At 50.0% G+C, this 14884-nt stretch overlaps 1 protein-coding gene across 2 annotated transcripts in view; it reads right to left on the reverse strand.

Moving 5' to 3' along the window:
• Positions 1 to 273: 273 nt before the first annotated feature.
• LOC126480859 (uncharacterized) overlaps positions 274 to 14884 on the reverse strand; it is a 294153-nt gene continuing 279542 nt past the window's right edge. For both annotated transcript variants that reach the window (XM_050104234.1, XM_050104233.1), the window contains one exon: positions 274 to 14414. In XM_050104234.1, coding sequence (XP_049960191.1) covers positions 1029 to 14414 — 13386 coding nt within the window. In that variant the 3' untranslated portion in view covers positions 274 to 1028. The remainder of the gene's footprint in view (positions 14415 to 14884) is intronic.

Raw genomic sequence — 14884 nt, forward strand, 5'->3', positions numbered from 1 at the left:
GAGTTGCTTTTGATACCTTATCAGAAAGGTCAACAACTGATCAAAAAGCCCATTTGGCGCATTTTATGACTAAAGGAATATTCATTGTTGATTAATTTATTAGTGAAGAGACTGGATGGGACGCGGTAGAAGGGGAATATACAACCTAGTGAGTTGGAGACAGTATTCACATAAGCAGATGAAGGCAGTTCTCTTGGATTTTTCTGAAACAAGTGTAGATAGATTTATCAAAGAAGTAGGATCTACATGTAAAATGTGTTAATACTACACATATATTTGTACAACAAAATTTTATTTTGTTTTTGTTTGATGCTACAGCGATTAATGCACCTTAGTCATAAACAAAAGCAGAAAAATTCTGTAATAAACTTATTGAAATAAATTATCCATGTAAATCAGATTAAAAAAGGTCATGTTTTAAAGTTTACAAACGAGTAAAGGCAAATAGGCAAACTCTCAACCGTGATTTGAAAGTAACCACAAAGCAAAATCAGTATTAATCATGAGGTTTAAAATAAACATTTTAAAGACAGCAACATGGGAATAAAAATGTTCTTATAAAAACAGTACAACCAGTAAGCTCTACTAATCACTAAATTTTTAATAAAATATATCTTCATCTGTTGTTAAAAATCCTTACAACATAACTATGTTAGATTTGTCTTTCCAAGGCAATCAACAAATGTGTAACGAGGGACGGTTACATACTATCACAGTTTAGCCACCAGAAGGTTATTAGCATTAATAATGGAAGAATAAGGAACCGCGATACCCATTTTAGCACAAGAGGATGTGGCAGTAAAGGCCCAAGACATACTGTTGAAACACTATACTGGAGATTATTGCCGTCGTGTTCCTTGTATACGTTTGTGTCTGTGGGGAGGGGGAATAAGAGAACGTTGCTACGGTTTATTAAGGGTTATGATTTCAAAAATTACAAAGCAATCATTGCTTGTACAGTCTTGTGCGAAAGGCTGTCCGAACCGCAAGTATCTCTCGGTATCGGAGGAACATAAGGGTAAAAAAGATTAATTCGAACCGACTGGAGCATAGAACTTGTGCTTTGGAGTGTCGCGTTTGTGCTTGAACGGCGAGTCTTTAGTGTCGAGCAAACTCGCGGGGCAAGGACCTGTGTTCCTTGGAACGTATTCGTTTTTGTATGACGAGGCGATTATGGTGGATGAAGAGTCGCCGAGGCTGATGTGCGACGTATTGGACCTCCTGGTGACACGCTCGTTTCGCACCACTGTAGAGCTGTTGCCATTGCTGATGAAGTTTCCATAGGCCCTGGCTTCGCTTTGCCCGTGGAACATGCCTCCACCCACGGATAGGTTATCTTGTCGGACGATTCGTTCTGTGCGGGACAGCTGGTTCTGGTGCTGCTGCTGCTGCTGCTGTTGGTTGTAGGTCGAGGAGCGTCGCACAGCTCCGTGCTGCTGGTGCTGGTGATCGACACTGATTACCGAAGAGACATTGTCGCGTGTCTGCTGGCCCTGCCGGTGCAGGGCACTCAGGCTTCGCCTGTCCTGGCTCTGTGACGAGTTGCTGATAAACTGGCCTGTTTCGTGCAGGTTGCTGATGCTCTTTCTTTGTGCGGACGCTGCAGTGGAGATGGTGTGCAGGGCTTCCGTGGACGTTGTCATGCTCTTCCGGTGGAGCACGGCGTTGCTCAAGTCTGCTGACGTGGATGAGATTATGCTCTTGCGGTGATGGCCAGTCTTGGCGACGGCCGCATCCCCGGGTGACTTCCCGGCGGGTGACGAGCCGCTGATGGCCTCCATGAACTCACTGCTGCTAGCGTGAGTTCTTGAACCTCCGCGTGTGGTCTCACTCACAGACGAATGCTGTTGGCTCTGGAGTGTACGTTCACTGGTGGACGATACTGATTCCTGGGTCATGCGCGAAGAGCTAGTCTTTTCTATGTGTGTCGCACTTTCGGATTTTGACACCTGAGAAGCGTTTACCTTCGACAAGTGTGTCGCACTCTCAGATCTTGACACCTGCGAAGCATTTGCCTTTGACATATGTGTCGCACTCTCGGATCTGGAAATTTGTGAAGCATTTTGCTTTGACATGTGCGTTGCGCTTTCGGATGTCGAAATTTTCCTGTTATCCGACACGTGTTGGGCCGAATGTTGCTGTACTTTATCAACTGACGATGTTAGTAGAGTACTCTTAGAGCTCGCCTCTTGCTGTGTTACCTTCGTCTGTGAAGTCTTTGCTTCTTGGCCTCTCATAGTTTCGGTACATTCTCTCGTAATTGTAACAACTGTACCGTCGGCTAACGTCTTCTTTTCTGTCGTAGTAGACTTTTTAGTGTCCTGAATGGTCTTTCCACCATCAACGACATCCGATACACGTTTTTCTGTTTTATAGTTAGCTCTGTTGGTCGTAGTTATAATAATATTTTCATCTCCGAGCGAAATCTGAGAATCCATATGCCGTCTTTTATTGATTGTAGCTCTAGATGACGCCGATTCTCGTCTCTGGCCTTGGAAAGTATCTTTACTTGTCGTTTTCAAGTCCATTGTGCCACTTCCCACAGAAAGCGTGTCAGCATGTTTCTTGACTTCGGCTCTCTCACCTTTTACGACTGTGTACTGCGATTTCTGGGTTGTTCTACCCTGGAACTCTCCACCAACTTTTAGATTGTCTTGAGGTTTTCGGATGGAAGGACGCTCTCCAGCCCCTGGTTTGAAATCGTCTTTCGATCTTGGACTTCCTTCAAAAGAACCTTCCAACTTAAGGTTATCTTGGTATTTTTTAACTTCTGCCCTGTCTCCTTTAACTGGTTTGAAATCATCGCTTGAGCGTTTATCAGTAAAGTCTCCCTCTATACGGAGGTTATCCTCATACCTCTTAATATCAGCACGCTCTCCCTTTACTACAGTGTAATCGTCTCGCGATCGGTGGATGTCAATGCGCCCTTCAACTTTGAGATTGTCAGTATGCTTCTTAACTTCTGCACGGTCTCCTGTAGTAGGCTTAAAAGCATCACGCGTTGTGGGGGAAGCTTCAAAAGTTCCTTCGACCTTGAGATTGTCTCGATGAACTACAACTTCAGCCCTCTCACCTTTAACAACATTGTAGTCATCACGTGTACGTTTACTCTCAAACTTCCCTTCAACTTTGAGATTGTCAGTATGCTTTTTAATTTCCGTCCTCTCCCCTTTCACAACAGCATAATCGTCTCTGCTCCTTCGTTCTTCGAACGACCCCTCCATTCGGAGATTGTCAGTATGTTTCACAATATCGGCCCTTTCGCCACGTACAATGGTATACTCGTCCTTAGATTTCCTTCGGCTTTCAAACTCCCCTTCAGGCTTCAGATTATCCACAGGTTTCTTAACGTCGTATCTTTCACCTTTGGTTGGTTTGAATTCATCTTTGGATCTAGGTGAACCCTCAAAGGGACCTTCTGGTTTCAGGTTATCCTTTGGCTTCTTCACATCAGCTCTCTGTCCAGGGCCAAATTTCTGTCGCTCTGGACGATCAAAGTCTCCTTCAAGTTTCAAATTATCAGGATGTTTCACAATTTTAGGTCTTTCGACAGGACCATATTTCTTTTGCTCTGGCCGCTCAAACTCGCCTTCTGGTCGGAGATTGTCCTTTGGCTTCTTCACCTCAGCCCGATCACCAGGTCCCACCTTTTGTGGCACACGTCGTTCAAAGTCACCCTCGAGTTTGAGATTATCAGGATGTCTGACAGGAGAGGGTCTCTCTCCAGGCCCATACCTTACTTGCTCAGGACGCTCAAACTCACCTTCAGGTTTCAAATTATCCTTCGGTTTCTTAACTTCAGCTCTCTCACCAGGACCAACTTTCTTTGGTTCAGGACGATCAAACTCGCCTTCCAGTTTCAAATTATCAGGATGCCTCACGATTTCTGGCCTCTCACCAGGACCATATCCCTTCTTCTCAGGTCGCTCAAATTCACCTTCAGGCCGCAAATTATCCCTTGGCTTCTTGACTTCGGCCCTCTCACCAGGTCCCACCTTCTGTGGCACTCTTCTCTCAAAGTCGCCTTCGAGTTTGAGGTTGTCAGGATGCCTAACAGGTGAGGGTCTCTCTCCAGGCCCATATCTTTCCCGTTCAGGACGTTCAAACTCTCCTTCAGGTTTAAGATTATCCTTAGGCTTCTTAACTTCAGCCCTCTCTCCTGGACCTACTTTCTTCGGTTCAGGACGATCAAACTCGCCTTCCAGTTTCAAATTATCAGGATGCCTCACGATTTCTGGCCTCTCACCAGGACCATATCCCTTCTTCTCAGGTCGCTCAAATTCACCTTCAGGCCGCAAATTATCCCTTGGCTTCTTGACTTCGGCCCTCTCACCAGGTCCCACCTTCTGTGGCACTCTTCTCTCAAAGTCGCCTTCGAGTTTGAGGTTGTCAGGATGCCTAACAGGTGAGGGTCTCTCTCCAGGCCCATATCTTTCCCGTTCAGGACGTTCAAACTCTCCTTCAGGTTTAAGATTATCCTTAGGCTTCTTAACTTCAGCCCTCTCTCCTGGACCTACTTTCTTCGGTTCAGGACGATCAAACTCGCCTTCCAGTTTCAAATTATCAGGATGTCTCACGATTTCTGGCCTCTCGCCAGGGCCATACTTTTTATGCTCTGGTCGCTCAAACTCCCCTTCTGGTCGCAGATTGTCCTTTGGCCTCTTCACTTCGGCTCTCTCGCCAGGACCTACCTTCTGTGGCACTGGGCGCTCAAAGTCGCCCTCAAGCTTGAGGTTGTCGGGATGCCTGACAGGTGAGGGACGTTCCCCAGGCCCATAGCGTTCTGGTTCAGGCCGTTCAAAGTCGCCCTCGGGCCTAAGATTGTCCTTGGGTCTTTTAACATCGGCTCTTTCTCCTCTCACGGGTTTGAACTCCTCCTTCGACCGTGGAGAGCCTTCAAACTCACCTTCTGGTCTTAGGTTGTCTGTAGGCCGTTTTACATCAGCACGCTCTCCCCTTGTTGGTTTGTAATCAACTCTATTTTTAGGTGTGCCCTCAAATTCACCCTCAGGTCGGAGATTGTCTTGTGGTCTTCGTACTTCTGCACGTTCTCCTCTTACCACCACATAGTCATCCCTCCTGGTGTCAATGAACTCTCCTTCCATCCGAAGATTGTCCTCATAGCGCTTGATCTCAACTCGCTCAATGTTGACTGCTTGATAGTCGTCTCTGGATCGGCGTGTTTCCATCGTGCCTTCAACCCTCAGATTGTCTGTTCTCTTAACGATGTCATGACGCTCTCCTCTCACCACTTGATAGTCGTCTCTGGTGCGAGAGTCGACAAAATCACCTTCTACCTTCAAGTTATCGGCGTGCCTCACCACTGGTGCTCTCTCACCCCTTGTTGGTGTGTAGTCATCACGCGACCTTGGTCCTCCAAACTCTCCTTCTGGCCTCAGATTGTCATTGTGCTTGACAACGGGAGCTCGCTCACCTGGCCCATATCGTGGTTTCTCTGGTACCTCGAAATCTCCCTCCATCTTCAGATTGTCCTTGGGCTTTCTGACCTCTGCCCTCTCTCCAGGACCAACCTTCTGTGGTGTTGGCCGTTCAAAGTCGCCTTCAAGCTTCAAATTGTCAGGATGCCTGACAGGTTCCGTTCTCTCTCCAGGTCCATACCTCACAGGCTCTGGCCTTTCAAAGTCTCCCTCAGGACGTAGGTTATCCTTTGGCTTCTTGACATCTGCCCTTTCTCCCCTGGTTGGCTTGAAGTCGTCCCTAGATCGTGGAGTACCTTCAAACTCGCCTTCGGGTCTCAGGTTGTCTGTTGGCTTTCGCACATCTGCACGATCTCCTCTCGTTGGCCTGAAGTCGTCCCTTGAGCGTGGTGTGCCTTCGAACTCACCCTCAGGTCGCAGGTTGTCTTCAGGCTTCTTGACTGGAGCTCGCTCACCAGGTCCTACCTTCTGTGGAGTTGGTCGTTCGAAGTCTCCCTCGAGCTTCAAGTTGTCTGGGTGCCTGACCGGTTCAGCTCTCTCCCCTGGACCATATGGCGCTGGCTGGCGCTTCTCGAATTCTCCCTCAGGGCGCAGATTGTCTTTAGGTTTCTTCACATCAGCTCTCTCGCCTCTTGTTGGCTTGAACTCGTCTCTGGATCTCGGAGTTCCTTCAAAGTCTCCCTCAGGCCTGAGATTGTCGGTTGGCCTCTTCACATCAGCACGCTCTCCTCTTGTGGGCTTGAAGTCATCTCTGGAACGAGGTGAGGCGTCAAAATCACCCTCAGGCCGCAAGTTGTCTTTGGGCTTCTTCACATCTGCTCGTTCTCCTGGCCCAACCCTCTGTGGCTCAGGCCTTTCGAAATCGCCCTCCAGCCTCAGATTGTCAGGGTGTTTCACTGGTGTAGCTCGTTCTCCTGGACCATACCTCACTGGCTCTGGTCTCTCAAAGTCGCCCTCAGGCCGTAAATTGTCCTTGGGCTTTTTGACATCGGCCCTTTCACCTCTTGTTGGCTTGAAGTCGTCCCTTGACCGTGGAGACGTGTCAAACTCGCCTTCTGGTCGGAGATTGTCCTTTGGTTTCTTGACTTCGGCCCTCTCACCAGGTCCCACCTTCTGTGGCACTGGGCGCTCAAAGTCTCCCTCAAGCTTGAGGTTGTCAGGATGCCTGACAGGTGTTGGTCTCTCTCCAGGCCCATACCTTTCCCGTTCAGGGCGTTCAAACTCTCCCTCAGGTTTAAGATTATCCTTAGGCTTCTTAACTTCAGCCCTCTCCCCAGGACCAACTTTCTTTGGTTCAGGACGATCAAACTCGCCTTCCAGTTTCAAATTATCAGGATGTCTCACGATTTCTGGCCTCTCGCCAGGGCCATACCTCTTATACTCTGGCCGTTCAAACTCCCCTTCTGGTCGCAGATTGTCCTTTGGCCTCTTCACTTCGGCTCTCTCGCCAGGACCTACCTTCTGTGGCACTGGGCGCTCAAAGTCGCCCTCAAGCTTGAGGTTGTCGGGATGCCTGACAGGTGAGGGACGTTCCCCAGGCCCATAGCGTTCTGGTTCAGGCCGTTCAAAGTCGCCCTCAGGCCTAAGATTGTCCTTGGGTCTTTTAACATCGGCTCTCTCTCCCCTCATGGGTTTGAACTCTTCCCTGGATCGTGGAGTGCCTTCAAACTCGCCTTCTGGACGTAGGTTGTCTGTCGGTCGTTTCACATCTGCGCGCTCTCCTCTCGTTGGCTTGTAGTCATCTCTGTTTCTAGGTGTGCCCTCAAAGTCTCCTTCAGGTCGGAGATTGTCTTGCGGTCTTCGTACTTCTGCACGTTCTCCTCTTACCACCACATAGTCATCCCTCCTGGTGTCAATGAACTCTCCTTCCATCCGAAGATTGTCCTCATAGCGCTTGATCTCAACTCGCTCAATGTTGACTGCTTGATAGTCGTCTCTGGATCGGCGTGTTTCCATCGTGCCTTCAACCCTCAGATTGTCTGTTCTCTTAACGATGTCATGACGCTCTCCTCTCACCACTTGATAGTCGTCTCTGGTGCGAGAGTCGACAAAATCACCTTCTACCTTCAAGTTATCGGCGTGCCTCACCACTGGTGCTCTCTCACCCCTTGTTGGTGTGTAGTCATCACGCGACCTTGGTCCTCCAAACTCTCCTTCTGGCCTCAGATTGTCATTGTGCTTGACAACGGGAGCTCGCTCACCTGGCCCATATCGTGGTTTCTCTGGTACCTCGAAATCTCCCTCCATCTTCAGATTGTCCTTGGGCTTTCTGACCTCTGCCCTCTCTCCAGGACCAACCTTCTGTGGTGTTGGCCGTTCAAAGTCGCCTTCAAGCTTCAAATTGTCAGGATGCCTGACAGGTTCCGTTCTCTCTCCAGGTCCATACCTCACAGGCTCTGGCCTTTCAAAGTCTCCCTCAGGACGTAGGTTATCCTTTGGCTTCTTGACATCTGCCCTTTCTCCCCTGGTTGGCTTGAAGTCGTCCCTAGATCGTGGAGTACCTTCAAACTCGCCTTCGGGTCTCAGGTTGTCTGTTGGCTTTCGCACATCTGCACGATCTCCTCTCGTTGGCCTGAAGTCGTCCCTTGAGCGTGGTGTGCCTTCGAACTCACCCTCAGGTCGCAGGTTGTCTTCAGGCTTCTTGACTGGAGCTCGCTCACCAGGTCCTACCTTCTGTGGAGTTGGTCGTTCGAAGTCTCCCTCGAGCTTCAAGTTGTCTGGGTGCCTGACCGGTTCAGCTCTCTCCCCTGGACCATATGGCGCTGGCTGGCGCTTCTCGAATTCTCCCTCAGGGCGCAGATTGTCTTTAGGTTTCTTCACATCAGCTCTCTCGCCTCTTGTTGGCTTGAACTCGTCTCTGGATCTCGGAGTTCCTTCAAAGTCTCCCTCAGGCCTGAGATTGTCGGTTGGCCTCTTCACATCAGCACGCTCTCCTCTTGTGGGCTTGAAGTCATCTCTGGAACGAGGTGAGGCGTCAAAATCACCCTCAGGCCGCAAGTTGTCTTTGGGCTTCTTCACATCTGCTCGTTCTCCTGGCCCAACCCTCTGTGGCTCAGGCCTTTCGAAATCGCCCTCCAGCCTCAGATTGTCAGGGTGTTTCACTGGTGTAGCTCGTTCTCCTGGACCATACCTCACTGGCTCTGGTCTCTCAAAGTCGCCCTCAGGCCGTAAATTGTCCTTGGGCTTTTTGACATCGGCCCTTTCACCTCTTGTTGGCTTGAAGTCGTCCCTTGACCGTGGAGACGTGTCAAACTCGCCTTCTGGTCGGAGATTGTCCTTTGGTTTCTTGACTTCGGCCCTCTCACCAGGTCCCACCTTCTGTGGCACTGGGCGCTCAAAGTCTCCCTCAAGCTTGAGGTTGTCAGGATGCCTGACAGGTGTTGGTCTCTCTCCAGGCCCATACCTTTCCCGTTCAGGGCGTTCAAACTCTCCCTCAGGTTTAAGATTATCCTTAGGCTTCTTAACTTCAGCCCTCTCCCCAGGACCAACTTTCTTTGGTTCAGGACGATCAAACTCGCCTTCCAGTTTCAAATTATCAGGATGTCTCACGATTTCTGGCCTCTCGCCAGGGCCATACCTCTTATGCTCTGGCCGTTCAAACTCCCCTTCTGGTCGCAGATTGTCCTTTGGCCTCTTCACTTCGGCTCTCTCGCCAGGACCTACCTTCTGTGGCACTGGGCGCTCAAAGTCGCCCTCAAGCTTGAGGTTGTCGGGATGCCTGACAGGTGAGGGACGTTCCCCAGGCCCATAGCGTTCTGGTTCAGGCCGTTCAAAGTCGCCCTCAGGCCTAAGATTGTCCTTGGGTCTTTTAACATCGGCTCTCTCTCCCCTCATGGGTTTGAACTCTTCCCTGGATCGTGGAGTGCCTTCAAACTCGCCTTCTGGACGTAGGTTGTCTGTCGGTCGTTTCACATCTGCGCGCTCTCCTCTCGTTGGCTTGTAGTCATCTCTGTTTCTAGGTGTGCCCTCAAAGTCTCCTTCAGGTCGGAGATTGTCTTGCGGTCTTCGTACTTCTGCACGTTCTCCTCTTACCACCACATAGTCATCCCTCCTGGTGTCAATGAACTCTCCTTCCATCCGAAGATTGTCCTCATAGCGCTTGATCTCAACTCGCTCAATGTTGACTGCTTGATAGTCGTCTCTGGATCGGCGTGTTTCCATCGTGCCTTCAACCCTCAGATTGTCTGTTCTCTTAACGATGTCATGACGCTCTCCTCTCACCACTTGATAGTCGTCTCTGGTGCGAGAGTCGACAAAATCACCTTCTACCTTCAAGTTATCGGCGTGCCTCACCACTGGTGCTCTCTCACCCCTTGTTGGTGTGTAGTCATCACGCGACCTTGGTCCTCCAAACTCTCCTTCTGGCCTCAGATTGTCATTGTGCTTGACAACGGGAGCTCGCTCACCTGGCCCATATCGTGGTTTCTCTGGTACCTCGAAATCTCCCTCCATCTTCAGATTGTCCTTGGGCTTTCTGACCTCTGCCCTCTCTCCAGGACCAACCTTCTGTGGTGTTGGCCGTTCAAAGTCGCCTTCAAGCTTCAAATTGTCAGGATGCCTGACAGGTTCCGTTCTCTCTCCAGGTCCATACCTCACAGGCTCTGGCCTTTCAAAGTCTCCCTCAGGACGTAGGTTATCCTTTGGCTTCTTGACATCTGCCCTTTCTCCCCTGGTTGGCTTGAAGTCGTCCCTAGATCGTGGAGTACCTTCAAACTCGCCTTCGGGTCTCAGGTTGTCTGTTGGCTTTCGCACATCTGCACGATCTCCTCTCGTTGGCCTGAAGTCGTCCCTTGAGCGTGGTGTGCCTTCGAACTCACCCTCAGGTCGCAGGTTGTCTTCAGGCTTCTTGACTGGAGCTCGCTCACCAGGTCCTACCTTCTGTGGAGTTGGTCGTTCGAAGTCTCCCTCGAGCTTCAAGTTGTCTGGGTGCCTGACCGGTTCAGCTCTCTCCCCTGGACCATATGGCGCTGGCTGGCGCTTCTCGAATTCTCCCTCAGGGCGCAGATTGTCTTTAGGTTTCTTCACATCAGCTCTCTCGCCTCTTGTTGGCTTGAACTCGTCTCTGGATCTCGGAGTTCCTTCAAAGTCTCCCTCAGGCCTGAGATTGTCGGTTGGCCTCTTCACATCAGCACGCTCTCCTCTTGTGGGCTTGAAGTCATCTCTGGAACGAGGTGAGGCGTCAAAATCACCCTCAGGCCGCAAGTTGTCTTTGGGCTTCTTCACATCTGCTCGTTCTCCTGGCCCAACCCTCTGTGGCTCAGGCCTTTCGAAATCGCCCTCCAGCCTCAGATTGTCAGGGTGTTTCACTGGTGTAGCTCGTTCTCCTGGACCATACCTCACTGGCTCTGGTCTCTCAAAGTCGCCCTCAGGCCGTAAATTGTCCTTGGGCTTTTTGACATCGGCCCTTTCACCTCTTGTTGGCTTGAAGTCGTCCCTTGACCGTGGAGACGTGTCAAACTCGCCTTCTGGTCGGAGATTGTCCTTTGGTTTCTTGACTTCGGCCCTCTCACCAGGTCCCACCTTCTGTGGCACTGGGCGCTCAAAGTCTCCCTCAAGCTTGAGGTTGTCAGGATGCCTGACAGGTGTTGGTCTCTCTCCAGGCCCATACCTTTCCCGTTCAGGGCGTTCAAACTCTCCCTCAGGTTTAAGATTATCCTTAGGCTTCTTAACTTCAGCCCTCTCCCCAGGACCAACTTTCTTTGGTTCAGGACGATCAAACTCGCCTTCCAGTTTCAAATTATCAGGATGTCTCACGATTTCTGGCCTCTCGCCAGGGCCATACCTCTTATACTCTGGCCGTTCAAACTCCCCTTCTGGTCGCAGATTGTCCTTTGGCCTCTTCACTTCGGCTCTCTCGCCAGGACCTACCTTCTGTGGCACTGGGCGCTCAAAGTCGCCCTCAAGCTTGAGGTTGTCGGGATGCCTGACAGGTGAGGGACGTTCCCCAGGCCCATAGCGTTCTGGTTCAGGCCGTTCAAAGTCGCCCTCAGGCCTAAGATTGTCCTTGGGTCTTTTAACATCGGCTCTCTCTCCCCTCATGGGTTTGAACTCCTCCCTGGATCGTGGAGTGCCTTCAAACTCGCCTTCTGGGCGTAGGTTGTCTGTCGGTCGTTTCACATCTGCGCGCTCTCCTCTCGTTGGCTTGTAGTCATCTCTGTTTCTAGGTGTGCCCTCAAAGTCTCCTTCAGGTCGGAGATTGTCTTGCGGTCTTCGTACTTCTGCACGTTCTCCTCTTACCACCACATAGTCATCCCTCCTGGTGTCAATGAACTCTCCTTCCATCCGAAGATTGTCCTCATAGCGCTTGATCTCAACTCGCTCAATGTTGACTGCTTGATAGTCGTCTCTGGATCGGCGTGTTTCCATCGTGCCTTCAACCCTCAGATTGTCTGTTCTCTTAACGATGTCATGACGCTCTCCTCTCACCACTTGATAGTCGTCTCTGGTGCGAGAGTCGACAAAATCACCTTCTACCTTCAAGTTATCGGCGTGCCTCACCACTGGTGCTCTCTCACCCCTTGTTGGTGTGTAGTCATCACGCGACCTTGGTCCTCCAAACTCTCCTTCTGGCCTCAGATTGTCATTGTGCTTGACAACGGGAGCTCGCTCACCTGGCCCATATCGTGGTTTCTCTGGTACCTCGAAATCTCCCTCCATCTTCAGATTGTCCTTGGGCTTTCTGACCTCTGCCCTCTCTCCAGGACCAACCTTCTGTGGTGTTGGCCGTTCAAAGTCGCCTTCAAGCTTCAAATTGTCAGGATGCCTGACAGGTTCCGTTCTCTCTCCAGGTCCATACCTCACAGGCTCTGGCCTTTCAAAGTCTCCCTCAGGACGTAGGTTATCCTTTGGCTTCTTGACATCTGCCCTTTCTCCCCTGGTTGGCTTGAAGTCGTCCCTAGATCGTGGAGTACCTTCAAACTCGCCTTCGGGTCTCAGGTTGTCTGTTGGCTTTCGCACATCTGCACGATCTCCTCTCGTTGGCCTGAAGTCGTCCCTTGAGCGTGGTGTGCCTTCGAACTCACCCTCAGGTCGCAGGTTGTCTTCAGGCTTCTTGACTGGAGCTCGCTCACCAGGTCCTACCTTCTGTGGAGTTGGTCGTTCGAAGTCTCCCTCGAGCTTCAAGTTGTCTGGGTGCCTGACCGGTTCAGCTCTCTCCCCTGGACCATATGGCGCTGGCTGGCGCTTCTCGAATTCTCCCTCAGGGCGCAGATTGTCTTTAGGTTTCTTCACATCAGCTCTCTCGCCTCTTGTTGGCTTGAACTCGTCTCTGGATCTCGGAGTTCCTTCAAAGTCTCCCTCAGGCCTGAGATTGTCAGTTGGCCTCTTCACATCAGCACGCTCTCCTCTTGTGGGCTTGAAGTCATCTCTGGAACGAGGTGAGGCGTCAAAATCACCCTCAGGCCGCAAGTTGTCTTTGGGCTTCTTCACATCTGCTCGTTCTCCTGGCCCAACCCTCTGTGGCTCAGGCCTTTCGAAATCGCCCTCCAGCCTCAGATTGTCAGGGTGTTTCACTGGTGTAGCTCGTTCTCCTGGACCATACCTCACTGGCTCTGGTCTCTCAAAGTCGCCCTCAGGCCGTAAATTGTCCTTGGGCTTTTTGACATCGGCCCTTTCACCTCTTGTTGGCTTGAAGTCGTCCCTTGACCGTGGAGACGTGTCAAACTCGCCTTCTGGTCGGAGATTGTCCTTTGGTTTCTTGACTTCGGCCCTCTCACCAGGTCCCACCTTCTGTGGCACTGGGCGCTCAAAGTCTCCCTCAAGCTTGAGGTTGTCAGGATGCCTGACAGGTGTTGGTCTCTCTCCAGGCCCATACCTTTCCCGTTCAGGGCGTTCAAACTCTCCCTCAGGTTTAAGATTATCCTTAGGCTTCTTAACTTCAGCCCTCTCCCCAGGACCAACTTTCTTTGGTTCAGGACGATCAAACTCGCCTTCCAGTTTCAAATTATCAGGATGTCTCACGATTTCTGGCCTCTCGCCAGGGCCATACCTCTTATGCTCTGGCCGTTCAAACTCCCCTTCTGGTCGCAGATTGTCCTTTGGCCTCTTCACTTCGGCTCTCTCGCCAGGACCTACCTTCTGTAGCACTGGGCGCTCAAAGTCGCCCTCAAGCTTGAGGTTGTCGGGATGCCTGACAGGTGAGGGACGTTCCCCAGGCCCATAGCGTTCTGGTTCAGGCCGTTCAAAGTCGCCCTCAGGCCTAAGATTGTCCTTGGGTCTTTTAACATCGGCTCTCTCTCCTGTCACAGGTTTGAATTCCTCCTTTGATCTGGGTGTCATGTCGAATTCTCCCTCTGGTTTGAGGTTATCCTTTGGTTTTTTCACTTCAGCTCTGTCGCCTTTGGTTGGGTGGTAGTCGTCTCTGGACCTTGGAGTTCCTTCAAATTTTCCCTCAGGTTTTAGGTTGTCCTTAGGTTTTCGTACCTCTTCTCTTTCACCAGTTGTTGGCTTATAATCGTCCTTTGACCGTGGGGTGCCTTCAAATGTTCCCTCTGTTTTTAAGTTGTCTTTTGGTTTCTTTACCTTCGCCCTCTCACCTTTTCCTGGTTTGTAATCGTCTCGTGATCTTGGAGTACCGTCAAAAGTTCCTTCTGGCCGAAGATTGTCTTCTGGTCTCTTTACGTCAGCTCGCTCTCCTCGTGTAACTTTGTAGTCATCTCTACTCACAGGGGTGCCGCTGAACGTTCCTTCTAGTATCAAATTGTCTTTGTGATGTTTTTGTACTTGTCTAGCTTCGGTGATCATTTGTTTTTTAAATTCAGACCCACTTGTTGTTTCGAAGAATTGTTCCCCATCCTGTTTTGTCCATGTCCTTCTGCGTGTTGGGCTCTCTCTACGACCCACCTTCTCAGTAAAGTCTACCTGAGTAGATGATTCGAATGACATATCTCCTTCGACTAACAGATTGTCCTGATGTCTTTTTATAACGGGCCTTTCAAACGTTAGCGGTTTGAAGTCTTCTTTTTGTTGGGAGGTCCCCTGAAATCAATAGAAATTAAAATTAAGTTTATCTTCACATCCTGAAAGTAGTGATGGTAATGATGATTATGATAACGATGGCGATGATGATGATGATGATGTTGATGATCGTGATGTTTGTGTGACAAGGTTTAACGTCTTTCCTTCACCATATTTTAATATTATTCATTATTTTTTGTGTATTGTTAATGATTTGAAACTCTGTTGCAAGAAATTTTGTATGTTTTTATATTTGACAAACAATAGACTGTTGCGAAACTGGATAAGGCAGTATTCTTGCTTTTACATTTTTACACAGATGTATTATCACACAATTAACATATCTAACGACACTAGAATGACTGATGTCAGTGTTTCAAAATAAAATTATAACACTCGAAGAACATGACTTTAGTTCTGCAATGTTTTGTGATTATTTTTTCTGTTATGTTACTTCGGTGGTAGACCTCTTTGGTGGAACGTGGGCAAGG

The sequence above is a fragment of the Schistocerca serialis genome, chromosome 5, assembly GCF_023864345.2.
Source record: "Schistocerca serialis cubense isolate TAMUIC-IGC-003099 chromosome 5, iqSchSeri2.2, whole genome shotgun sequence".
Lineage (NCBI taxonomy): Eukaryota > Metazoa > Arthropoda > Insecta > Orthoptera > Acrididae > Schistocerca > Schistocerca serialis.